This window comes from Leptodactylus fuscus, chromosome 5 (assembly GCF_031893055.1).
Source record: "Leptodactylus fuscus isolate aLepFus1 chromosome 5, aLepFus1.hap2, whole genome shotgun sequence".
Classification (NCBI taxonomy): Eukaryota; Metazoa; Chordata; class Amphibia; order Anura; family Leptodactylidae; genus Leptodactylus; species Leptodactylus fuscus.
The window spans coordinates 213,890,118-213,916,416 of record NC_134269.1 but is presented as its reverse complement, the minus strand read 5'-3'; the positions used below and the strand labels follow the sequence as shown (position 1 = coordinate 213,916,416).

The window sequence follows — 26,299 nt, the reverse complement described above, 5'->3', positions numbered from 1 at the left end:
ATACCACCTATTTAAAGACTAAAAATTTAAAGATCCCATAATAATCCTCCACTGGACAACTAGAAAAGTGAACCAATACCAGAGCCATAATACAGGTAGAAAGAATCGAGGCACGAAATACATCATTAGATAAGTTATCCAAAATGGCTTCAATAAGTGGATGCACGTCCATCAGGTGTACGTACCAAGTGGAAAAGAGGAGTCAATGTATATTTCAATGCATGATAGCGGCAGAACTACCGCCTCATCATGGCGCATAGGACATACTGGAGGCTGAATGAGAATTGGAGGAGGCTGTGAGCAGGAGCGGGGATAGGTAAGTATTTCATACCTCGAAAGGGATCTCAGGGGCCCCTAGGTAATGACTTAAAGTCACCACAGGGGCGCTATTATTGCGTGGTGGCCTGTAAAGGGGGCACTTACTGTGCAGATTCTAGTAAAGGAGGCAGAAAACTGTATATGAGCCAAAAAGGAGGCAATATATCATGTGGGGGGGGAGTAACAGGGGCTTTATAATGTGTGGGGCCAGAAAAGGGGCATTATACCATGTGGGGTCCAGTAATGGAGGTGCTATACCATGTGTGTGTGTGTGTGGGGGGGCAATCACAAGTTTGGCATGGTGCCCAGTCTTTGCTATTTACGCTTCAGAATTACACCCCTGCCACTTTCAACACCACTTACAAGTTTGCTTCACTCAGTAGCCTGAACATCTATGTGAATTGCCTGGATATTCATGTGAATTTGGTTGACTTTATCTCCGTCTCACAATTTTAATTGATTATTAATACACTTGATTTTTCACCTTCTTTCTATCTCTCAGTTTATTATACTTTGGGTGATCCTATAGAATGTAAACGAAGTATCTTATTACAAGAATTTTTTGGCAGTTTATTGCATTTGCACAAAATCCAAGTATCTAGAAAATTCTCCATATTGCAGTACAATGGTCAGAGATCCTTAATAAGGTCATATCATAGCAAAGCAGATGCAATTAATATTCCTCATTGAATTGATATTTCGGGTGATCTTTCCACCTGCAAAATCAGAAAGAATTGTATTAAAATGATAAAACTGGTTAGGGGAGTTTATGGGTTAATGGTGACATCTCAGAGGTCTAGGGCAGAGAAGTGGTTCATGTCTGCAGCCCCTATTATCTAGGGTAGTCTTAAGATAGGCTATAAATATCTCATTGATAGGGGGCAGTAGTGAGCAACTAAACAGGTCAACTGTTTGGGGGGGTGTCTTATTCCCTTATTGTACAGTACATGGAGCTGGAAGTAACAACCCCAAACAGCTGATCCACATGGGGACTTGTTGTTGGCCTCCCTACCAATCAGATATTTAGGATCTATACTAAACATAGGCCATAAAAAAATAAATCTTGGACAACTCCTTTAATTTATGTATCTCTGGTAGTCTATAGGGAAGAAGGGATTACGGCCAGGAACCCTGGTGGTCTAGGGAACGTTAGGCAGTCATTGTTAAGATCTCTGGTGTTATCATCACTGGTGGCCTACAGCAGTAAAGGAGTTAATATCTGCATCCCTGGTGGTCTAGGGCAAAGCTGAAATTAGTATGAAATTTCCTGGTGGTCTAGTTTCAAGAAGTTGTTGATACCAATATCCCTGGTGGTCAAGGATAAAGAAGTGGTTAATGTCAAAATCCCTGGTGGTCTAGGGCAATGGAAGGGAACTTCTTCTTTATACCTTATATCTACTGGATTATTCATCAATCCAGGCTCCAGCATTGGCCAGACTGTAATGGTATGTTCACATGTTCTTATTTGCTCTGAGGTTCTCAAGCCTCAAAATCAACACCAAATTCCACTCTCAATCTGCACTCAATTATAGTCAATAAAAAGCAGAGGCCAAAGCAGAAAAAATAACCATCCCGTTCGATCTTGCTGCAGATTACATGGCTGATTCAGCCACAGAATCCATGGCGAAAGACCTGGATCTAATACATGGTCCATGGTCTAATACATGGTGGAAACTCAAGAGAACTTTGTCGGATGTCCATCTCAAATTGCTATTCAGGAGGTCAAACACTGATTTTAGAGGTAAGTGCAGGGAGGAGATAGAGAGAACTGTGCAGCTGTACAAGTAGAATGACACAGTTCTCTTTATGAACGTTCTGCTCAACCTCTAGGAAGAGATCTTGAATGGGAGCAGAATCTTTCTAAGGTTGAGGCCCCTCGTGGCGGAAATGTAGCTATTTTTGTTGCACATTTCGTTGCGGTTTTTGGACCCAAAGCCAGGAATTGCAGATGTTTTTTCTACACCGGGTGGACGCTCCCTTATACAACCATATACATGTTTAGCAATATTCTACTATTTCTTTTACATACTTAGAAACCACATAGCGTCTGTTCTGGTTCAGTCCATTCAGCGTTCTTATTTCTTCCTCGGTCAACTCAAATTCGAAAACCTGAAATCGGAAATCAATCAAAGATAGACATCAATTTTTATTGATGCCATTTTTATAGTCTGATCCTATTGTCATGTATTATTCTCTTTTGGGTTATCAAAAAGAGGGAAGAAAAAAAATAGTGACACCTAGATCTTACGGGGATTTTATATACAGTCCTATGAAAAAGTTTGGGCACCCCTATTAATCTTAATCATTTTTAGTTCTAAATATTTTGGTATTTGCAACAGCCATTTCAGTTTGATATATCTAATAACTGATGGACACAGTAATATTTCAGGATTGAAATGAGGTTTATTGTACTAACAGAAAATGTGCAATATGCATTAAACCAAAATTTGACCGGTGCAAAAGTATGGGCACCTCAACAGAAAAGTGACATTAATATTTAGTAGATCCTCCTTTTGCAAAGATAACAGCCTCTAGTCGCTTCCTGTAGCTTTTAATCAGTTCCTGGATCCTGGATGAAGGGATTTTGGACCATTTCTTTCTACAAAACAATTCAAGTTCAGTTAAGTTTGATGGTCGCCGAACATGGACAGCCCGCTCTCAAATGATCTGAAAACAAAGATTGTTCAACATAGTTGTTCAGGGGAAGGATACAAAACGTTGTCTCAGAGATTTAACCTGTCAGTTTCCACTGTGAGGAACATAGTAAGGAAATGGAAGACCACAGGGACAGTTCTTGTTAAGCCCAGAAGTGGCAGGCCAAGAAAAATATCAGAAAAGCAGAGAAGAAGAATGGTGAGAACAGTCAAGGACAATCCACAGACCACCTCCAAAGAGCTGCAGCATCATCTTGCTGCAGATGGTGTCACTGTGCATCAGTCAGCAATACAGCGAACTTTGCACAAGGAGAAGCTGTATGGGAGAGTGATGAGAAAGAAGCCGTTTCTGCACGTACGCCACAAATAGAGTTGCCTGAGGTATGCAAAAGCACATTTGGACAAGCCAACTTCATTTTGGAAACAAAGATTGAGTTGTTTGGTTATAAAAAAAAGGCGTTATGCATGGCGTCCAAAAAGAAAAAGCATTCCAAGAAAAACACTTGCTACCCACTGTAAAATTTGGTGGAGGTTCCATCATGCTTTGGGGCTGTGTGGCCAATGCCGGCACCGGGAATCTTGTTAAAGTTGAGGGTCGCATGGATTCCACTCAGTATCAGCAGATTCTTGAGAATAATGTTCAAGAATCAGTGACGAAGTTGAAGTTACGCCGGGGATGGATATTTCAGCAAGACAATGATCCAAAACACTGCTCCAAATCAACTCAGGCATTCATGCAGAGGAACAATTACAATGTTCTGGAATGGCCATCCCAGTCCCCAGACCTGAATATCATTGAACATCTGTGGGATGATTTGAAGCGGGCTGTCCATGCTCGGCGACCATCTAACTTAACTGAACTTGAATTGTTTGTCCAAAATACCTTTATCCAGGATCCAGGAACTGATTAAAAGCTACAGGAAGCGACTAGAGGCTGTTATCTTTGCAAAAGGAGGATCTACTAAATATTAATGTCACTTTTCTGTTGAGGTGCCCATACTTTTGCACAGGTCAAATTTTGGTTTAATGCATGTTACACATTTTCTGTTAGTACAATAAACCTCATTTCAATCCTGAAATATTACTGTGTCCATCAGTTATTAGATATATCAGACTGACATGGCTGTTGCAAATACCAAAATATTTACAACTAAAAATGATTAAGATTAATAGGGGTGCCCAAACTTTTTCATAGGACTGTACATGATGGTGGGATATTTTAATCAAGACTTTTGTCAAAGTAAGCTATTCTTCATTGCAAAACCAAACATGGCCGCTGATGTTCCTTCCAAGGACATGGGCAAAGGCTCTCAAAAAGTCAAAAACTTACAGTGGAGGAGAAGATAGGGGACAGGCAAACACATGCTCTTATTTGCTCTGAGGTTCTCAAGTCTCTGGCCAACAGGGATGATTTTGGATGTTGAGGTCCACAAGAGACCTACTTATGACATGAAACTGAGGTATGAACATGAGTGGTAGAGATCCCATGACGGAGGTGGTTTGACCATAAGATGTTCCTATGTTGAACATCTTTTTGCTAAAATGTCACCTTCTCAAAAAGTCTCCTACCTCAAGATTCTGTTTGATCCTCTCCGCCTTAAAACTTTTGGCAAGAACCACGATCCCCCTCTGTAGCATGTGTCTCATTGCCACTTGTGCAGGAGATCGTCCATGTTTTTTTGCAATGGCATTGAGAACGGGGTCCTCAAGAAGGACTGGAGCGGTCAGGTCAACCCTGAAAGAGTAAAGACCCAATGTAGACGGCTTCAAAGTCATACGTGCTGAGATTTACTCGAGAGACAACAGCGTGACATTAAAAATACGGTATTGCTAGGCTACACCACAGGCAATGTGGTGCCACATGGCTACAAATTTTGGTCCGTAGTTGCAATTGGTTTGTCCAGTTTATGTTACATGTCAATTCTTACCAGTATTCATCTCGAGTCGATCCAAGCACCCCATAGGCCTCGACGACTATGTTGTGTGACTTGCAGAACTCCAGCAGCTTTGACTGATTCAAGTAGAGATGACACTCCACCTAGAAATGGACAAAACCTACCACATGTAAGGGGAAGGGTGCAGTACAGTATAGGAACCCGGATAAGACAAAAATATTCCGGTGTTACCTGGTTGCACACAGGTTTGTATCTCAGCCCCGGCATCGTGAGGATGTGCTCCAGTTGTTTGTGGTTGAAGTTGGAGACACCTATAGATTTGACCAGCCCAGCTTCTTTACAATCTTCCATAGCCTAAAAATTGGAGTTGGAAGGTATGCCTAAGGAACGAGGTATGACGGCAAACTCATACTACACAAGGAACTGCACACAAAATAATATAAAGTGGCTTCAAAGTATAGAAAGTTTAGCACCGGTGCAGATTTTGGGGTTAGTCTCCGTACCTTCCATGTGTCTCGGATATCAGTATTGTGATAAATCACTTTTCCATCTTCATCTGTTGGTAATGGATCATCTCCAGGCTTAAAAACAAGAGAGAAAGTCATCAAAATGCAACCGGATTAGGGAGACCTGTCCTATAGTCTCCAGTCCACGTCAAGCTCCATCCAAGCTTTTGAGGTAACGTCCAGACCTTGAACTCGATGGGAGTGTGAATAAGAAAGAGATCCAAGTAATCCAGCTGTAGACTCTTCAAGGACTTCTTAAGAGCAGGACGGACCCATTCTGGAGAATGATAGGTGCTCCAGAGCTAGAAGAAAAGGGAAAAAGACCAAAATAAAAACTCAGAAAAATTAAAGAATTGTCAAATACTGGATGATGGCTGAAGACCTTGGTGGCCATTAGTATCCAGCAACTGGTATTGTACTTACGGGGAAGAGGAACCTCAAGAAAATTATGAAACCTTTGGTAAAATGAGTGTATCTACCTTATAGTGGGAAGCTTATCATTCTGCCATCACCTTGCTGGTGTAGAACACGTCTTCCCTCTTGACTGTCCCATCTGCGATCTTCTCATTGATAGCTCGGCCAACCTCCACCTCATTGCCGTAGATAAAGGCAGAGTCAATGTGTCGATACCCGACCTCCAGAGCAACTTTCACAGCCTCTTCCGCCAGAGTTTTGGGGAACTATATGTAATGATACAAAATAATGGTAGTCGATGACGTATAACCATGGTGGTTTCTGAACATCCCATTCAGTGGCGTAACTACCGTGGTAGCAGCAGTAGCAGCTGCCACAGGGCCCGGGACATTAGGGGCCCGGTGGCAGCCGGTACCGCTGCGTTTTTTGTTTTTTTTAATAGGCCGTTACCAGCTGGAGTTACTCCAGCCGCTAACGGGCCCTATATACTTACCAATCCTGGCAGGGGCCGGGATCGGTAAGTGACACTGCGGGCCCCACAAGCACTATTATACTCGGGGGTCTTTTTGGACCCCCGAGTATAATGATCGGAAGTGCAGGAGAGGTAACTGAACATAAAAAACTGTGTTAGTTACCTCTCCAGGCTCCGCGCAAGTTTTGGCCTACTTGTGTGACGTCTCAGACGTCACATGATCGGGGCCTGCGTCCTTATGCGTCGCGACGCAGGCTCCCGGTCACATGACGTCCCTGACGTCATTGAAGATGGCCGCCAGCGGGGAGTCGGGAGACAGGTAAGTTACAGTGGGTTTTTTTTTTTTTTTATGTTGTTCTTCCCCTGGGTCTTCGATTATTATACTCTGGGGTCTGAAAAGACCCCAGAGTATAATAATTGTTAATGGGTGTCCACAACGGGGCATAATAGTGGGTGAAGGGGCCACAATGGGGGATAATACTGTGTGCAGGGGCCACAATGGGGGATAATACTGTGTGTAGGGGCCACAATGGGGGATAATACTGTGTGTAGGGGCCACAATGGGGCATAATACTGTGTGCAGGGGCCACTATGGGACATAATACTGTGTGCAGGGCCACTATGGGGGATAATACTGTGTGCAGGAGCCACTATGGTGCATAATAGTGTGTGCAGGGGCCACTATGGGGCATAATAATGTGTGCAGGGGCCACTATGGGGTATAATAATGTGTGTAGGGGCCACAATGGGACATAATACTGTGTGCAGGGGCCACTATGGGGTATAATACTGTGTGCAGGGCCACTATGGGGGATAATACTGTGTGCAGGGGCCACTATGGTGCATAATAGTGTGTGCAGGGGCCACTATGGGGTATAATACTGTGTGCAGGGGCCACTATGGGGTATAATAATGTGTGCAGGGGCCACTATGGGATATAATAATGTGTGCAGGGGCCACTATAGTGCATAATAGTGTGTGCAGGGGCCACTATGGGGTATAATACTGTGTGCAGGGCCCACTATAGTGCATAATAGTGTGTGCAGGGGCCACTATGGGGTATAATACTGTGTGCAGGGGCCACTATGGGGTATAATAATGTGTGCAGGGGCCACTATGGGATATAATAATGTGTACAGGGGCCACTATAGTGCATAATAGTGTGTGCAGGGGCCACTATGGGATATAATAATGTGTGCAGGGGCCACTATAGTGCATAATAGTGTGTGCAGGGGCCACTATGGGGTATAATACTGTGTGCAGGGGCCACTATAGTGCATAATAGTGTGTGCAGGGGCCACTATGGGGTATAATACTGTGTGCAGGGGCCACTATGGGGTATAATAATGTGTGCAGGGGCCACTATGGGATATAATAATGTGTGCAGGGGCCACTATAGTGCATAATAGTGTGTGCAGGGGCCACTATGGGGTATAATACTGTGTGCAGGGGCCACTATGGGGCATAATACTGTGTGCAGGGGCCACTATGGGGTATAATACTGTGTGTAGGGGCCACAATGGGGCATAATACTGTGTGCAGGGCCACTATGGGGGATAATACTGTGTGCAGGGGCCACTATAGTGCATAATAGTGTGTGCAGGGGCCACTATGGGGTATAATACTGTGTGCAGGGGCCACTATGGGGTATAATAATGTGTGCAGGGGCCACTATGGGATATAATAATGTGTGCAGGGGCCACTATGGGGTATAATAATGTGTGCAGGGGCCACTATGGGGTATAATAGTGTGTGCAGGGGCCACTATGGGGTATAATAATGTGTGCAGGGGCCACTATGGGGTATAATAATGTGTGCAGGGGCCACTATGGGATATAATAATGTGTGCAGGGGCCACTATGGGGTATAATAATGTGTGCAGGGGCCACTATGGGGTATAATAATGTGTGCAGGGGCCACTATGGAGCGTAATAGTGTGCGTAGGAATGCGGGGGGTGGGGTCGTGCGGGGTTTTCGGCGTTGGTTGGGGTTTTCGATGTCAGCCGGGGGGGGGGGCATGTCAAAGGTTCGTCACGGGGCCCCGCCATTCCTAGTTACGCCACTGATCCCATTCGATATAAGTGCGGTAAATATCATGACCACTTTCTTATATTTGTTTTGCTCATCCTTGTTCTACATTTGGTTTAGGTTTTCCAGCTTTGACAAGACGTTCTCTACCCCGATATTGTTCCCGCTGTTGCTTTCGATGTTGCACCTACTCTACTGGTTCAGGCATCCATAATATTGTCTACTATACTGTCCCTGGTGCCTACTAAGATTGTGCTTGCTTTAGTACCATGTCTACTGTACACCAGGTATTGTCCCGGCTGTGTTTTCTTGTACTGTTACATTCCAAATATCCAGAAGTGAGAATCTTCAGAGACTGTTACTCCCATCCTCCTCACAGTGCTCACTTTAGACTATGGTGGTAATATGTCATCGAAAAATTTCTTCTACTAAGGAACCCTGATAAACTTTTGGGGTCTTATCATGATATCTTTACTATTATCTGTGGATTTCATGGGTGCTCAACCAACTCAAGATTTGTAGCAAGCAATAACATCCACGACACTTACTTCCTCGGGGGCGTAGGTGCCCAGTCCGACCACCGGGATCTTGTGCCCATCATTCAGTGTAATTCGTGAATGTCTTGTCAATGCCATGGCAGTAGCTCAGATCCGTCCTGATGTTCCTTGTATGTCCGAGCCTGTGTAGTATGGCTCCACCTCTGGGCTGCCTCCTGGCTGAGCCGAGATCTCAGAGTTCAGATTACAGGGTGTGACTACTAGTCTTTGGACAGATAACATAGTACAGTTGGACAGATGCCAGGGTCCAATGTAAATGGATATGACCTGGTATAGTTTAGCAGATGTTTGGGTTCATCGTACTGGGTAAACAAGGGGGAGGGGGAACTGGTTTTAAACATATTTTTCAGCCTTCTGCAATCTGTAGAAAAAAGGATCCAAATCAAATCAAATCAAATCAAAAATGCTTTATTGGCACGTCCGAATAGGTATTTGGCATTGCCAAAGCTAGTAAAGTGGGCGGGGGGGGAGGAGTTGGGTTGGGTGGGTGGTGGGTATGGGGGGGTGGTTTGGGTTATAACAGTCCATGGAGTCTCGTCTTCCTCTTCGTTGGTGACCACTATATGGGGGGTGGGGATGAAGGTGGGGGTGGGGTGGGGCGGGTGTATTGGGATAAATATAACAGTCCGTGGAGTCTCATCTTCCTCTTCGTTGGTGACTGCTATATGGGGGGGGGGGTTGGAGGTGGGGGTGGGGTGGGGCGGGTGTATTGGGATAAATATAACAGATCCTACACAGGGCCGGACATGGTCGTTCAGGAAATCAGCAGTGGAGACAGTCATAGCCCAAGGATTCAGCAGCAGAGATATCAGATGTTAACCATTGTGTTCTCAATATGTGATATCACTGGGATGTATTTATTATGACCAGCTTTTCATGCACCAGTCTTAATCTCACTGGGCCAAAAGCACCAGAAGTATTAAGAGTAGCAGGCAGTCCTGTGTGCCAGAACCTATGGTGCAGGCAGTCCCGTGTGCAAGAACCTATGGTGCAGGCAGTCCCGTGTGCCACAACCTATGGTGCAGGCAGTCCCGTGTGCAAGAACCTATGGTGCAGGCAGTCCCGTGTGCAAGAACCTATGGTGCAGGCAGTCCCGTGTGCCACAACCTATGCCAGCTAGGAGCTAGTGTAGATTCCATTTAGAATTTGCACCATTTTTCTATCTCAAATGACATTAAATGTGTCAGACTGCCACCTCTGCTCTCCACATTCCCTGCCCCACTTTACCCACTTTCTGTAAAAAATGCAAAAAAGGATGAAAAGTCACTTTTTTTTTGCACTCAGTGGTCATGGACTATTGAACATCAATCAGTATTTGCAACACTTACATAGATCCAGCTTGACAAGTGACATGGACATGGCCTGCTTTGACCCTCTAAAGTCTACAGCACTTATCACGGATAGGATACCAGTCCATTACATTTGTACATCTTGCAAATTGCCTGATCTAGTTCCAAGCTTGGATCACAGGATTGCGCCAATCCTCAGCGTCTGAGTGATTCCGCACCCACATGCTGTTATCCTAGCAATCCCACTGCTGACACCACTATGAAGGATATTGCTTTGCCAAGCCACTTGGCCTACGATCACCTTCTTCCTTCCACACACCACCTATAAGTGCCACGGTTCATAAGATAACATGAAACGAGCTTTATAAATGTTGAATATTTATTAGCCAGAGTGGGTCGGTACTAGCCACTAAGTTATACAGAATATACATCATTGGATGTTCAGTCAAATACAGGTAAAAATAAGCAATACAATACAGAAATAAAATAGGATTAAAAGAGAAAATTAGAACCAAGACGAGTCTGCAATCTGGTTCATTGAGGCATCCGTTGTGTAGCCCCAGGGCACTTCCTTATGCCAACAAGACATGTGTGACCTGACATCTCTCCCAGGATAAGAGCTGCCTTCAATATGAAGACCGAGGCCATATATCTGTCCTAGTCTCCTCCCTGTGTGATGTCACTGGGAGAGGAGGCTCAGCCCTAAATCCCTGGACCAGAAAACTATATACAACTATAACCTCACCGGATGACCGTATTATCAAGCAAGGGGTATGACAGGGTTCGTGGTGATGTTTCCATCGCGTCGACACCAAGATTGACCCCCCAGATGCCCCTGGGTAGGTAGTTGTGTGTCCGGGCCTTTTTCATGCTTCCAACAGTGTCACATTTGGATTTGATGCGTCCGTTTAAGTCTTGTGCATCCAAAGAATTTTTCGGTGCGACTATAGGATTCTGCCTTCGGAAAATATCATTGTTTTACGATATTTTGCACCCATTTTACCTCGATTTGACTCAGATGAAATTTTTCTGTCCTCGAGATTCTGCCTTTTAGTTTTATCATCGGTCAAAGTTGACAGAGGCACCATTTTACCGACAGCGCGTGGGCGCCGCCATCTTCCCGAGAATCGCCAGCACCCGGAGCAAGCTCCAGACCCGGCGTCGCATTGCTAAGATAGCTGGGAGCCTTGTGAAGGCTCCCAGGCCTGTCTTTCATTATATTCTATTGCAGGGTACTCTATGCAGCCTGCAACTGGATTTTTGCATTGCATTGCAATGCATTGTAGTGCATTACATTAGGGATCAGATTCTCTGGGGTTCAAGACCCCTAGAAAAAAAAAAAAAAATCAAAAGTGCCAAATAGCCGGTTTTCACTCCACTAAACACTTCTACACATGTATTTTAGCTTTTGCAGTTAATTTATTTTGCACAAAGTTCAGATATACATAAACTTCTTCATACTCTATATACATGCCACAACACAACAGATCAGAATTCTTCATGAAGTGGATATTTCGGGTGATCTTTAAACCTGAAAAATCAGGAGAAATTATGTTAAGATTGTGAAGATTTGGTGAAAATACCAAGAACATGCCTCCAGGAATAAGTTTACACAAAGCAAAATGATACAGTATCCTGATGATGGTTCCAGTGACTTAACCTCATTGTCAACCAAGTAAAGTGGGACCTCCAGGCGTCCCGGAGGAGTGGGCAAGTGACCAAGGAACACTCTCTGTCATATCATACACTAATTGGGAATTCCATACACCTAACAAATATTCGCAAAATGAATCTTGCGAGCTTCATACATCTCTATAATTGTCCATGTGACCTATTTTGACATGTCAACATGATAGAGAAAGGATTACCCTCTCATGACCCCCATTTATAAGCCAGAATGGACCAACAGGGATCTTTAATATGGCCATAGACCTGAGGTCTATGTCCCATTGTTGTACCGGGCTGACGAGATGCAATAACATCGAAACGGCCGTCCTCGGTTGAGAGACTATACCTGGTAATAATCCCAGCATCATTGCAAAACAAAGGCCTCTTAGAAGGTCGAGCATGATGTTAAAGAGAGCAGCCTTTATTGGGCCATATCACTGAGATTCTGTCTTCCTAATTACATCAGGGAAGACAGGTTTGCACATTCCAGTGAGCGCCCTCTATTGGTTTGCAACGCTGAGGCACCTGATTTCCTAATTACATCATGGAAGACAGATTTGCATATTCTTCCCATAGTCTCTTGCAAAGTGGAGTGCTAAAGGCTTAATAAGTCTCCACACACCTATATGGTGGTCTCTCCCCAAGGAGTGACGATACCCCCCTTACCCTGTCTAAGCCTCTCACCTCTACCAGGTTAGTCTTCTCTACACCGGGCTGACAAGACGCAATAACATCGAAACAGCCGTCCTCGGTTGAGAGACTATACCTGGTAATAATCCCAGTGTCATTGCAAAACAAAGGCCTCTTGGAAGGTCGAGCATGATGTTAAAGGGAGCAGCCTTTATTGGGCTATATCACTGAGATTCTGTCTTCCTAATTACATCAGGGAAGACAGGCTTGCACATTCCAGTGAGCGCCCCCTATTGGTTTGCAACACTGAGGCACCTGATTTTCTAATTACATCATGGAAGACAGATTTGCATATTCTTCCCATGGTCCATTGTTGTAAATTTATAATACCGTACTTACGCTGAGATGTCCACATAGCGTCTGTTCTGGTTCAGTCCATTAAGAGTTTTCATTTCCTCCTCACTCAACTCAAAGTCAAAAATCTGAAATTGGAAGCAATAAAGACCAGTGTCAACTTTTTACCCACCTCTGAGGTACAAAGGATAGATGGAAGTAGGCGACCTCGTAGGGCGTCCTCTTTGAATAGATTGGGAGAGGTGCATATGATATACCATCAGTGAGTATCACTGGTGTGGTGTTGTAAAACGTTAGACTGGAACCGGCCGCTTAACCCCCAACGTGCCGGCTGCTTCCATTCATTTCTATGGGAGCGTGCTGTGAGCGTGCTGTTCGGAACGGCTGTTCCGAACAGTGTTCGCTCATCTCTAGTTGTGAACTTTGGGCAGTGATTGGCCGTGATGTTCTCACATCTAGAGTTTTTGGTACTAAGTACAGCTTTGGGTGGCTCAAGATTTGGGGTGGTCAAGATCCCAGAAGGGAGACATTTATATGAGTTATGAACTTTCAGGTACAAGGAAGGAAACCAAAAAAGCTTGAGGTCACATGATGGAGATGGCTTGGCCATAAGATGTTGCAGCAACACCCTTCTCAACGGATCCACTTTTATCTGATGGAACTTCTTGGACTTTCCTACCTCAAAGTTCTGCTTGATCCTTCCTGGATTAAAGCTTTTAGCAATAACCACTATCCCTCTTTGTAGCAGGTGTCTCATTGCCACTTGTGCCGGGGTTCGGTTATGATTTTTTGCAATTGCATTGAGCACAGGGTCCTCCAACAGGACTGGTGTGCTCTGGTCAATCCTAAAACAGTTTAAGATATCAGTAAGCATTTAGAAAAAGCGTAGATGTGTAAAGGATATTGACAAGGAACAGTGTGAACTTAAAGCTAAACTAAAGACAATGTGGTGCCACTTGCACCAGTTCTTGGATGACCAGGAAAGGCAGAAGTTGTATCTACAGGTTTATGTCAACAATTGTGGCTACTAGGTTGGTTCATCCAATGTTTTCCACCACAAGTAACGAGAAGGTTCTCTTTTAAGAATCTTCTTGCATTAGCTTTCGACTGTTCTTACCAGTTTTTTTTTAGCAACTTGGCACCAGCTGGTGATGTCTTCATATGGAGACAAAGGCTACGAACTTTGGTAAACAGTTGGATTGTCTAAGATTCTGAAACCGATATCACTTACCATCTCACATCACGAGTAGAGCCCAACACCCAATACGCCGCCAGGACTATGTTGTGTGACTTGCAGAACTCCAGCAGCTTAGACTGATTCAAGTAGAGGTGACACTCCACCTAAAAATGGCCAAAATAACAAGGCATAGAACCCTACTGCAGATGGGATTTGTGGCAATACTTATGTTATTAAATAATATGTGGGTCCAAAAGACAGATACCAACTACCATTTCACAAGTGGCTCGGGTCTAGCTGACTGCCTTGAAAAACATGACAACACTGCAGTATTCATAATGCTGGGACCCCAACATGCTATCGGGGGCCACTACTGTGAGAGAAGTGAGGAAGGGTTCTCACCACCAAACCTTGCTTTCATTAATAGCTGATTTGGCCAGGTACGTCAAAAACCCAGTTTGGTGGAGGAACATTTCAGTCTTCCCCTTGTCCAAAAATCTCCAGCTCACAGACTAATCTGACGATTTTGAGAACGGTTGGGGTGCACCAGCGAAAGGTAAAATAGTAGTACAAAGATTATTGAGTTCCAAACTCTGTAGACAGAACAGCTTTTGGTTTTGTTGACCTCTTATTTCTTTCCAAGGAACTCTTCTTAGTATACGTTCACATCTGCTCCACCTACAATCTCCGGCGTAGAGTCCATCCAAATCTCAAAAGAATAAGGCGTGCAAGTGCCACTTTGTGTCCAGTGAGGTTACAGTAAAGGCAGCAGATACCCAACAGACCCATCATTACCAAGAGGGTCCCTTGGGACCCATGGTTTTCTGTCACACAATGGAGTTGAAGAACCTTTCGAGGTTTAAGGACCTTTAGAGTGAACAAGCTATAAGGAAGGGTTTTGGTGGAGAGTCCATTAACCATTTATTTATTGGATCCTCTTTCTTGTAGACCTCATTTGTACCTAACGTTGAGTGTGTTCTTACTATTGACAACAACTTTGGGAAAAAAAAAAAGTTTCAATAAAAATACTTTAAATTGTTACCTGGTTGCACGCTGGTTTGTATCTCAATCCCGGCATGTTGAGGATCAGCTCTATTTGCTTGTGGTTGAAGTTGGAGACACCTATAGATTTCACCAGCCCAGCTTCTTTGCAGTCCTCCATAGCCTGAAATAAGGGTAAGATGGACAAGTATCCTTACATCTCAAAATTAATGGTTATGCCAAATTTCAGGAGTATGGTTTAAGAGGAAAAGGATCATAAGAGGTCCAGAAAATGTCACCTTACGAATGAGTGGATGAAGACGTGGACCTTCTATCGTTATAAGACACTTCCATGTAGTCCCAAGGACTGACTATAAGCGAATGAATTTCAAACTTTATAGAATTCTCTTTGTCTAAACCCCAGTTGTCCTTGTATATGGTGGGCTGTACATAGTGTGGTTTGGGCCTAAATACATAACATACTGGTGCCACTGCCGAAACATAACAGATCTCATTGGTGGCATATAGCTAGGTGGCTTCAAGGACAAGTCAAAGTTTAGGTCTCTATACAAATTTTTGGGTTATCCTACATACCTTCCAGGTGTCTCGAATATCAGTATTGTGATAAATCACTTTTCCATTCTCATCTACTGGATGTAGAACATCTCCGGGCTTAAAAACAAGAGGGAAAAAGTCATCAAAGTTATTACAGTACAGTAGTCAAATACATCAGAAGGCAATGGGGCCGCACTCAAACCCATGTCCAAAGTGGCATAAACATATAAAAAGTAGGGTTGAGCGATCGGGATCAGAAAAGATTGGATGCCAATCGGCGATCGAGCAAATTTCACGATAGGGATCGGCTGGAAAATGATCGGAAATCGGATTTTGAAATCTCAAGATTGGCTCAACCTTAAAAGTTATTTTCCCATAGAGAAGCATTGACTAGGGTTGAGTGATTGGGATAGGGAAAGATTGGCTCCCGATCGGCGATCGAGCAAACCGTTTACTTTTGGGTAATGTCTGAACCTTGAACTCCAATGGAGAGTGGATGAGAAAGAGATCCATGTAATCCAGCTGTAGACTCTTCAAGGACTTCTCAAGAGCAGGACGGACCCACTCCGGGGATTGATAGGTGCTCCAGAGCTAGATGGAGAAACAAAAATTGCAAGAATGAAATTTTTAGAAAAATTCAATTGATGAATTTTGTAAAATTGAAAAATATGAGCGCCAAATAGGGAATATTGTTTTCTGGTGAGTAAGGTTTGAAGACTAATATCAAGGAGGAGTCTAGTAAGGAGGGACTGTTACAGTTCGGGATACAATTGTGGGTCAGCCCCAGCCAAGATTTAGAAAGAAAACCCAGTGGATAGTGGCAAAATGCTTGTTCTGCAGCCCATTTTCCCAGTCTAGTAATGTGAAGGGATGAAAATGGGAAAATTTTGTGGGACAATAGGTAACTATGGCTAACCACATGGGTGGCAGTACTTGTTGGAATCAGTGAGAGTCACTCCTTCTGGACTAACCCATCCCTTACGATAACTTTCCGAGACCAATGTAACAGCTAGGCAGCGCAACTCAAGACAAATTAGGACTATTCATTATAATGAGAAGTATATTACATCACTGCCATTACCTTGCCGGTGTAGAACACGTCTTCTCTCTTGACCGTTCCATCTGCAATCTTTGCATTGATACCTCGACCGACCTCAACCTCATTGCCGTATAAAAATGCAGCGTCAATGTGTCGATACCCAACCTCAAGAGCAATTTTCACTGCTTCTTCTGCCATAGACTTGGGGAACTATAACCAATGATATGAAATATTGGTAGCCGGTATGTTATAACTATAGGGCTCTGTGTACATTTACATTGATATGCAATTTTTCAATCTCTAGCATGTCATACACTATGTTTTATAGTTACAGTAGGTTCCTAGGAGCCCTGACAGTGTCATACACTATGTTTTATAGATAGGTTCCTAGGAGCCCTGACAGTGTCATACACTATGTATTATAGAAAGGTTCCTAGGAGCCCTGACAGTGTCATACACTATGTGTTATAGAAAGGTTCCTAGGAGCCCTGACAGTGTCATACACTATGTATTATAGATTGGTTCCTAGGAGCCCTGACAGTGCCATACACTATGTATTATAGATAGGTTCCTAGGAGCCCTGACAGTGTCATACACTATGTATTATAGATTGGTTCCTAGGAGCCCTGACAGTGTTATACACTATGTATTATAGATAGGTTCCTAGGAGCCCTGACAGTGTCATACACTATGTATTACAATATGTCACTCTGATTTGCTTGTCTGGCCTACACATGTGATTATTATAAGATCTAGACTTTCTTCTACCATAAGTTCAGTTTTCTGTACAAGCTCTGTACTTAAATACCCAGACCAAGGCAAAGTGGCTTGTTGGCTTGTTATCAACCCCTGTGGCTCTCAGCACATGTCCCTGTTTGCCCCCAGCTATGTCCGTGTTATTACTGAAACTATTTTAACATATGATACCGTTACAGTGGCTGAAAGCGTAACTCTAGACGTCTATCAGCTATGACACCCACCTCTTCGGGGGCATAGGTGCCCAGTCCAATCATTGGTATCTTGTGCCCGTCGTTTAGTGGAATGCATGGACATTTTGTCAGCTCCATAGTACTGCTCGTAGTTCAGATCTGTGCTGAATTTCCTTCACTGAACGTTGGCCTGTTTGGCCGAGGCCCAGCAGCGCGGCTCCACCTCTTGGCTCCATTATAGCAGTCTCTGCACCATATTACACTGGGTCACTATCAGGTCTGGGTAGATATTCTCTAGAGCCAGCCTTGGTCATACAGGAAACAGTCAGCAGAGGAGGCAGCCACAGCTCAAGACTTCAGCTACAGAGACGTCAAATTTAACCCACTGTCTCCTGAGAACGTGATATCAATGTCTCTGTCCAGTACAGTCTTTACATTCTGAGAGGTCGAGGTAGACAAAGGGCCAACATTACTTTAGATACGGCTACTACAACAACCTGAGATATGGGCACGGTCCTTCCTTCTTGTCTCATTGCACCTGCTAAGAATGACTATGAATTCTAGAACTTTGGCTTCCAGATTTCCGACATATTCATATAGGCATTGATATGACCCTATACGGTACAAATACGTTCTATGGATTCATAAATCATGAACTGCACCAGTGCCGGCAGTATGGGAACCGGGCAAATGGTTTTTTAATTTTTTGGAGGTATTAAAGAGGACAATTTGGGTCACCAAATCCTCAGTTCCTAAGGACCTGCGAGTGGTTTAGACTGAAATTGCCCTGACAAGTTCCCTCTAAGGTGTACGATCACTATATAGAGCGGCCTTCACGTCTTCCAGGGCAGTTGACGTGCGGAGTTCAGTTTATGTGGCATCTGTGTGGTCGAGTATTCAATCTATGTTGTCTCGGAAAGTGGTTACCACTAGAGATGAGCGAGTAGTATTCGATCAAGTAGGTATTCGATCTAATACTACGGTATTCGATATACTCGTACTCGATCGAGTACCACTCGCTGTTTGCATACTGGCAAAAACTGGCATTTCTACCGAACGGCGGCGCAGAGAAGACATCTAAAGGTAGGAGAACAATAGCCTTTCTTAAGGCTATTCCTACGTGTTAGTGAGAAAAAAATGGTAGAATCCCTTTAAGTAAACTTGCCAGGCTAACTCCAGTGCATCCGTCTTGCATCCCGTGTGGGATCCCTTGTGTGTTTCTTCCCAATATGAGGATCCCTATGAATCCCTGATCACCTCTCTGTACCCCTATATGAACCCATTGACACTAACAATTTAGGGCTATTAGAGCTTGACCTCTTGTTCATATAGGAAGCCCTGTGTGCACTAGAGGAGCAGTGAGGAGGCCGGTGCTCCAGAGGGGAGCATATAACTTCATAATAAAGCTGTCAGAACTTACAGTAACAGTAACATGACACCGCACACAGGCTCATTCTCAAATTGCAAAGATTGGAAGTAGACGAGAAAAAATATTTTACTGGAATTCTGTAATGACTATTAAACATGTCTTGTACATTATTTTCAGGCGGCATTGTGACCTATACACTCAGACTCTTGTACTTTAGCTTCTGCAGTTCTCATGTATCGCGTTTGCACAACATTAGACTAGTTAGACCCTTCTCCATATTTCATGTATACATCAGGGATCATCGTTCCAATCGTGGCGCAACAAATAAAGAGATTTAATATTCTTCATAGAATGGATAATTCGGGTGATCCTTCCATCTGCAAAATCAGGAAGAATTATGTTACAATTGTGGAAAATTGGGAGTAGGGATGGGATTTAGACAGAGGCAGAGGAATGGCCAGAGATCTGACACGTAGACATTCGCTTGGAGCTGTCCTGCCAAAAACAGGTCAACCATGTTGGAAATTTTCAGCCAACTGTTGGTCGAAGATTCCAGTGTTTGGCCACCTTTGGCTGATCATTATGGAGACTCACTGGACTTCTTTTTTTGGTTTTTGATCATTGGTAAGAATGATACCATCATCAGTCCGACAGCCATCATGGTGACCATCCAAAATCTAATATGTATGAGCCCCACAACCTGTTGCACACCCAGTATATACTAGCGCATGTGTATATACAGTAGGTGTGTGCAGTTTATCTTTATACTTTGGTGCCATTTGCAATATTTTTGGAAAATCTCCTGCAATATGTTTTACTTACGCAAAATTCACATAGCGAACGTTTTTGGTCAGTCCATTCAGAGTCTTCATTTCCTCTTCACTCAAATCAAAATCAAAAACCTAAAATTGGGGTCACAAAAAAATCAACGTCAACTTTATTCTTGAAAACGCTTTTACAAGTCCGAATGAGTCCTTAGTCATTATAAGAAAGCAATGGGAAATAATTCACATCCCTGTTATGGGTTCTGGTTAAGGTTGAGCGATCGGGAAAGATTGGATCCCGATTGACGATCGAGCAAATTTCACAATTGAGATCGGGATTGGCTGGAAATCGGATTTTGAAATCTCAAGATTGGCTCAACCCTAAAAGTGACTTTTCCCATAGAGAAGCATTGACTAGGGTTGAGCGATCGGGATTGAGAAAGATTGGATTCCGGTTGGCGATCGAGCAAATGTCACGATCGCGATCGGGAAAGGGATCAGCTGGAAAATTATCGGAAATTGGATTTTGAAATCAATCCTAACATCTCAAGATCGGCTCAACCCTAGTTCTTATCTCACTCCCATCAATAACTTTAAGGCTATTACCATTGGCCCCCATATATCTTACGTGTGACCTACTCACAACTCCAAGGCTCCTACCTCAAGATTCTGCTTGAGCCTTTCTGGATTAAAGCTCTTGGCAAGAGGCACAACGCCCCTCTGTAACATGTGTCTTATTGCCACTTGTGCAGGACTTCGGCCATGTTTTTTTGCAATTGCGTTAAGGGCAGGCTCCTCCAACAGGATCGGAGAATTAGGATCAATCCTTAAAGGGGTAAAGATAGAAAACATAGAAGGATTTAATATCATATGCACTAAAATATACTCAAAAGATAAAGGTAGCGTAGCACGAGGATTACCTAAAGGTAACATGGCGCCACCTGGTGCTGCCTTTGTATAGAGACAGGACATGACACTATAGTGTATTGCGGATACTATCGTAAATTTGTTTCCCCTTCAAATATGTCACTTACCAGCTGACGTCACGAATAGTGCCCAACACCGCATACGCCACCAGGACTATGTCGTGTGACTTGCAGAACTCCAGCAGCTTAGACTGATTCAAGTAGAGGTGACACTCCACCTAAGATTGGACAAAATGGCAAACAAGTCAACTGGAAATATGGCAATTTTACGTGTCTGGACCAATGTAAGATGGTGGTGACCACCTTAAAACGCATTTCTAACTTAAGACTAAGGCCCCACGTTGCAACAATAGAAGGCTACATATCCACAGTGTGAGGCCTTAGCCTAAAGAGGGTTTCCAAGACTTATATACCGATGACACATCCATAGGATACATAGCCACTCTGTAATGTATGTCACTGTGCTTGGTATTTGGTGTAGAGGCCCCATATTATAAATATATATACATCTAATGGGGGAGATTTAGGAAGTCTCTTTATGTCCTTCGCACACTTCCCCATAAATCAGGCGCACATTCCCCATGGCTGTGAGACAATGTTCCTTGATTGGACCAGGGGAATAGAAAACATGGTGGACAACCCGTGAAGAAAGAAGGAAAGCTGGACGATGCCACGGCAGAGGCCAGAGCCTGAAGAGACCCTACCATATAATAATCTACTTTACCCGCACCATTTCGGATCAGACCGAAGAAGTACCGTCGAAAACGAAATCGCTAATCAGAATAGAACGATTGAGACTAAGTAACAGTCCTCATCAGACTAGAGACTCCTCCTCCTCTTCCTATTCCCATTTGTCTAAGTGAGTAGAATATTTTTGTGACACACAGGTTCTTTGGATTGTTCGGAACTTTCATACCATAAAGTTTTATGTTCCGTTGCAAATTGAACCCTTCTTCAGTGCCAGCTAAACTGACCTGCACTTTACACCAACACCACTATATAACAAGGTCAGAATTTGGAAGGACCATCTACGTACAAGTCACGGATAAAACAAAGAATTATTCAGAGACCCAATATTTCAGTGTTACCTGGTTGCACACAGGTTTGTATCTCAGTCCCGGCATGCAGAGGATACGCTCTATTTGTTTGTGGTTGAAGTTGGAGATCCCTATAGATTTGACCAGCCCAGCTTCTTTACAATCCTCCATAGCCTAAGAATACAGAAAATAGTCAAAAATCAAACAAAAAACAGGGATTAAAGAGGTTGTTCCAGCTGGGACGTTTATGGCATATCAAGAGGAAATCTTATGGACCCACATCTATCTAGAAAATGGGGGTCCGTCATCTGTCCGTCCTAGATAGAAATATCCCCTCTAGATATAGGTCTGCAGATGAGCTATCTACACTATAGGATTTTTTTTTAATATAGGCAAATAAAAATTGTGATAAGTCGGCCATATTGGGTGTCATTCTTCATACCTTCCAGGTGTCTCGTATATCGCTATTGTGATAAATCACTTTTCCGCTTTCATCTGTTGGAACTAGATCATCCCCGGGCTTAAAAAGAGAGAAAAAGTCATCAAAATGCAACCAATTTTGTATCAAAACGAAGGGACAAGTTGGACCCATCCTCCAGACTCGCCTCCAGATTTGTCCAATTTATGTAACATTAGACTAAATTTTGGGGGAAATGTCCAGACCTTGAATGCCATTGGGGTGTGAATAAGAAAGAGATCCATGTAATCCAGCTGAAGATTCTTCAAGGACTTCTCAAGAGCAGGACGGACCAACTCCGGGGAATGAAAATTGTTCCAAAGCTAAAAGAGGGGAAAAATAGGAGAAATGAGAATTGCTTGAGAATGACATTTGTCTATTAGGGGTCTATGGAGTGCAGAGTCATGGGAACCCTGACTGCGATGGTGGCCATTGTCATCTGAGACCAAGATGATGGCTGAAGAGGACAACTCATGGCTACCTAGGTAGGTATATCATGGCCATTACCTTGCCGGTGTAGAACACTTCTTCTCTCTTGACCGTCCCATCTCTGATCTTCGCATTGATACCTCGGCCGACCTCAACTTCATCGCCATATAATAATGCACAATCAATGTGCCGATACCCAAGCTCAATGGCGACTTTCACGGCCTCTTCTGCCATAGACTTTGGGAACTATAAGTAATGATATGAAATAGATGTCATCGGTACGTTGTATTATATTACAAAAAATCCCATTGAGGTACAAGTGATGTCATCGTCAATATCAGCATCTTCCGTTTTGGGTGCAATTTTCTGCCAAAATTGTCCCAAACTGTTGGTTGAGGGGCAATTTGTAATTCTTATTTAGAGACACAGACAATTTAGTAGCAGTCTCTTGCTCAGGCCCAGAGGATTGTGTGCCATACTACAAATCCTCCAGGGAACTGGGATGTTCAGAAGAGGACTGGTGGCTCTTGCCGAAACTTTCCATATCTCTGAAGCTTCCTATATATATTAGATGTGTATTGGCCAAACCAAAGCTTGGCCAGCCATATAATGTGTATGTCTGAATGCAGTACTCCACACTAGCATTGTGCACCATCTCAACAGTATCATTCTGGACCCTGTGTACACTGGGGAGAAAAAAATCTAATGTTGGGGCCACACGGTGGCTCAGTGGTTAGCCCTGCAGCGCTGGAGTCCTGGTATTCAAATCCCGCCAAGGGCAGAAAACCATCTGCAAGGAGTTTGTATGTTCTCCCCGTGTTTGCATGGATTTCCATCCCATATTCCAAAGACATACTGATAGGGAAAACATGTACATTGTGAGCTCTATGTGGGGTTCACAATCTACATTTAAAAAAAAAAAGAAAAAGAAAAATCTAATGTTGGCAAAGATGAATTTATGGGGGGTTTTTTACACTATTTTCGTATACAATAGAGTGAAAATTTTTATACTGAGATCATTATTTGAGAGTATGCTCAGTTTCGTTTCTTCTTTGCTAAGGCTAGGTTCATTGCTGGGTTGGAGTTTCTGGTCGGTCTGGTCAGTCTAGGCATAAAAGCCCCCCAGCTATATACACGCCATGCCCAACATCCCTTAGATTCATGAAAAATCCTCAGAATACCATTAAAAAGTTCCGCTTTCAGTATTTCCAAATGAGCTGTTCTGGGCCCTTAGGATGGGGCCACACCTGCCGAAGCACCTTTCTTTGATGACCACTCATCAATCTTTCTGTTTCAGGGGCAATGTGCGATAACCACTAAAGAAAATGAGTGCTTCAGTAGATGTGGTCCCGCCATGCGTCCTACAGACAGCCCATTTGTTTAATCTCTCAGCAGCCATAAATGTATGTTCTGTATGATAGCAGCAGCAACAACAACACCATATAGGTGGTTTATAGAACCGGTCTGAGTGGTGATAGACTTCCCTTTACAAGAGGGAGAGATCTGTGAAACCGTCTACTATGAGGAATTTGCTGAGCAGCTCGGAGGAGACCAATACAGAAGAGCTGTGCAAGAGACTAAAATTACATAATTAACCACCTTCCACCATCCCATATGGCAGCAAGCCCACCATATTAGTGGCCCCATTACATTCTCACAAGTTTGCTACTACATGCAGAATATTGTTGGTTAGGAAGAGTTTCCATAACTGTGGATTTCTTGTATGAATGTACAACTATGGCTAACAATTATTACACCTACCTTGTCAGGGGCATAGGTGCCCAGTCCAATCACTGGCATCTTGTGCCCGTCATTTAGAGTAACTCGGGATTGTTTTGTCAGCTCCATAATACTGCTTGTGGCTCAGATCTGTGTTGAAACTCCTTTGCTGAACATTGACTTGTTGGCTGAGCTCCAGCAGCATAGCTCCGCCTCTTGGTTGCGATATACTGCAGCTCACTGAGCAAAGGGCGCCCTCTATGGGCCTGCGAGGTCACTGTTGGACATGTGCCAGTGGAGGCTTAGCTAGCATTCTACATTATATTATATTGTACTATCTTTTACCCGCGACTTCGTCTGCGGTGATTTCAGAATTGGGTGGACACAGACGTGTGAAACTGTAAAAGTGCTTTAAAAAGTTTGGTGGGCTAGCAAATGTGATGTGATGTGTTATATTGTGTATGTAGTGATACAGACAATGTGATGTGTTGTATTGTGTATGTAGTGATACAGACAATGTGATGTGTTGTATTGTGTATGTCGTGATACAGACAATGTGATGTGTTGTATTGTGTATGTAGTGATACAGACAATGTGATGTGTTGTATTGTATATGTAGTGATACAGACAATGTGATGTGTTGTATTGTGTATGTAGTGATACAGACAATGTGATGTGTTGTATTTTGTATGTTGTGATACAGACAATGTGATGTGTTGTATTGTGTATGTCGTGATACAGACAATGTGATGTGTTGTATTGTGTATGTAGTGATACAGACAATGTGATGTGTTGTATTGTATATGTAGTGATACAGACAATGTGATGTGTTGTATTGTGTATGTAGTGATACAGACAATGTGATGTGTTGTATTGTGTATGTAGTGATACAGACAATGTGATGTGTTGTATTGTGTATGTAGTGATACAGACAATGTGATGTGTTGTATTGTGTATGTAGTGATACAGACAATGTGATGTGTTGTATTGTATATGTAGTGATACAGACAATGTGATGTGTTGTATTGTGTATGTAGTGATACAGACAATGTGATGTGTTATATTGTGTATGTAGTGATACAGACAATGTGTTGTGTTGTATTGTGTATGTCGTGATACAGACAATGTGATGTGTTGTATTGTGTATGTAGTGATACAGACAATGTGATGTGTTGTATTGTGTATGTAGTGATACAGACAATGTGATGTGTTGTATTGTGTATGTCGTGATACAGACAATGTGATGTGTTGTATTGTGTATGTCGTGATACAGACAATGTGATGTGTTGTATTGTGTATGTAGTGATACAGACAATGTGATGTGTTGTATTGTGTATGTCGTGATACAGACAATGTGATGTGTTGTATTGTGTATGTAGTGATACAGACAATGTGATCCTACTAAACTCTACTCACTCACATTTACATATAGCTTTCCACTATATAGCACATCACATTTGTGAGTGAGTAGAGTGAGGGCTACTCCTGAGGTGACAGTAAGGAGTGTGCAGGCAGGTTGAGGCAGGAAATGCCAGGCAGTGTGTGTGAGTCTATAGCTGGGGCTAGGAGTCCTGCTTTTGTGAGTCTCCTGCTAGGAAACCATGTTGTTTAGTGGCACCAAAAGTAGCCTGTGACTCAATCCTAAGGGAAAACTATGTTTGTGGAAAATTGCACGCAAATCCGTCCAGGCGTTTTAGCGTGATTGAGGAACAAACATCCAAACTCACAAACATCCAAACACACAAACTTTCACACTTATAATATTAGTAGGATGGAGGACAGAACACGACCAACCCCCACCAGACTTCCTAATGTAACCAGGAAGGAATGGGAGGGGATATATTCACTGGTTACATGGCAGCGAGAAAGGGAGGGATATGAGGGATGTTGTGCTGCAGATGTATATGGTGATAGGGGAAGTCAGATATTGTTAACCAACACACCATAGTATCAAAGCCACCTTACAGCGTCTTAGAGCTGGGATATATAAGCTACCGTAAATACTCGAGTATAAGCCGAGTTTTTCAGCACAGTTTTTGTGCTGAAAAAGTGCTCCTCAGTTTATATTTGGGTCATTACGGTAATTTTCTTGTAGCAGGCCAGGATAGCAGACCCCGCCCCCCCCCCACCCC

The 26,299-nt window shown here is 43.3% G+C and overlaps 3 protein-coding genes across 3 annotated transcripts; all 3 read right to left on the bottom strand.

Moving 5' to 3' along the window:
• Positions 1-889: 889 nt before the first annotated feature.
• LOC142204124 (prostaglandin-E(2) 9-reductase-like) lies at positions 890-8,964 on the bottom strand. The gene is made up of 9 exons (XM_075275387.1): positions 8,836-8,964; positions 5,886-6,053; positions 5,559-5,675; positions 5,371-5,448; positions 5,099-5,221; positions 4,901-5,010; positions 4,542-4,707; positions 2,348-2,427; positions 890-1,034 (listed from the first exon to the last, which is right to left on the bottom strand). The coding sequence occupies exons 1-9, from the start codon at positions 8,920-8,922 to the stop codon at positions 992-994; spliced, it is 972 nt and encodes a 323-aa protein (XP_075131488.1). The 5' UTR covers positions 8,923-8,964; the 3' UTR covers positions 890-991.
• Positions 8,965-11,546: 2,582 nt separating this feature from the next.
• On the bottom strand, positions 11,547-17,756 carry LOC142204119 (aldo-keto reductase family 1 member C3-like). Its single transcript, XM_075275380.1, has 9 exons — positions 17,518-17,756; positions 16,580-16,747; positions 15,973-16,089; positions 15,538-15,615; positions 15,005-15,127; positions 14,017-14,126; positions 13,465-13,630; positions 12,831-12,913; positions 11,547-11,664 (listed from the first exon to the last, which is right to left on the bottom strand). Exons 1-9 carry the CDS (start codon positions 17,602-17,604, stop codon positions 11,622-11,624), a joined length of 975 nt encoding a protein of 324 aa, XP_075131481.1. The 5' UTR covers positions 17,605-17,756; the 3' UTR covers positions 11,547-11,621.
• A 1,258-nt stretch (positions 17,757-19,014) lies between these two features.
• On the bottom strand, positions 19,015-24,323 carry LOC142204123 (prostaglandin F synthase 1-like). The gene is made up of 9 exons (XM_075275385.1): positions 24,210-24,323; positions 22,527-22,694; positions 22,226-22,342; positions 22,005-22,082; positions 21,614-21,736; positions 20,634-20,743; positions 20,260-20,425; positions 19,658-19,737; positions 19,015-19,212 (listed from the first exon to the last, which is right to left on the bottom strand). The coding sequence occupies exons 1-9, from the start codon at positions 24,294-24,296 to the stop codon at positions 19,170-19,172; spliced, it is 972 nt and encodes a 323-aa protein (XP_075131486.1). The 5' UTR covers positions 24,297-24,323; the 3' UTR covers positions 19,015-19,169.
• Between the last annotated feature and the right edge of the window lie 1,976 nt (positions 24,324-26,299).

What these genes read in the sequence shown, in the direction of transcription:
- LOC142204124 (XM_075275387.1), bottom strand. Translation starts at nt 8,922, where the DNA reads ATGGCATTGACAAGACATTCACGAATTACACTGAATGATGGGCACAAG. An exon ending in ACACTCCCATCGAGTTCAAG is followed by an intron (nt 5,449 to 5,558) that starts GTCTGGACGTTA and finishes CTTGTTTTTAAG; the next exon opens with CCTGGAGATGATCCATTACC. An exon ending in ACAAACCTGTGTGCAACCAG is followed by an intron (nt 5,011 to 5,098) that starts GTAACACCGGAA and finishes GTCCATTTCTAG; the next exon opens with GTGGAGTGTCATCTCTACTT.
- LOC142204119 (XM_075275380.1), bottom strand. Translation starts at nt 17,604, where the DNA reads ATGGAGCTGACAAAATGTCCATGCATTCCACTAAACGACGGGCACAAG. An exon ending in ACAAACCAGCGTGCAACCAG is followed by an intron (nt 14,127 to 15,004) that starts GTAACAATTTAA and finishes GGCCATTTTTAG; the next exon opens with GTGGAGTGTCACCTCTACTT. An exon ending in TCTACTCGTGATGTGAGATG is followed by an intron (nt 13,631 to 14,016) that starts GTAAGTGATATC and finishes AAACTGTTTTAG; the next exon opens with GATTGACCAGAGCACACCAG.
- LOC142204123 (XM_075275385.1), bottom strand. Translation starts at nt 24,296, where the DNA reads ATGGAGCTGACAAAACAATCCCGAGTTACTCTAAATGACGGGCACAAG. An exon ending in ACAAACCTGTGTGCAACCAG is followed by an intron (nt 20,744 to 21,613) that starts GTAACACTGAAA and finishes GTCCAATCTTAG; the next exon opens with GTGGAGTGTCACCTCTACTT. An exon ending in GTTCGCTATGTGAATTTTGC is followed by an intron (nt 19,213 to 19,657) that starts GTAAGTAAAACA and finishes CTGATTTTGCAG; the next exon opens with ATGGAAGGATCACCCGAATT.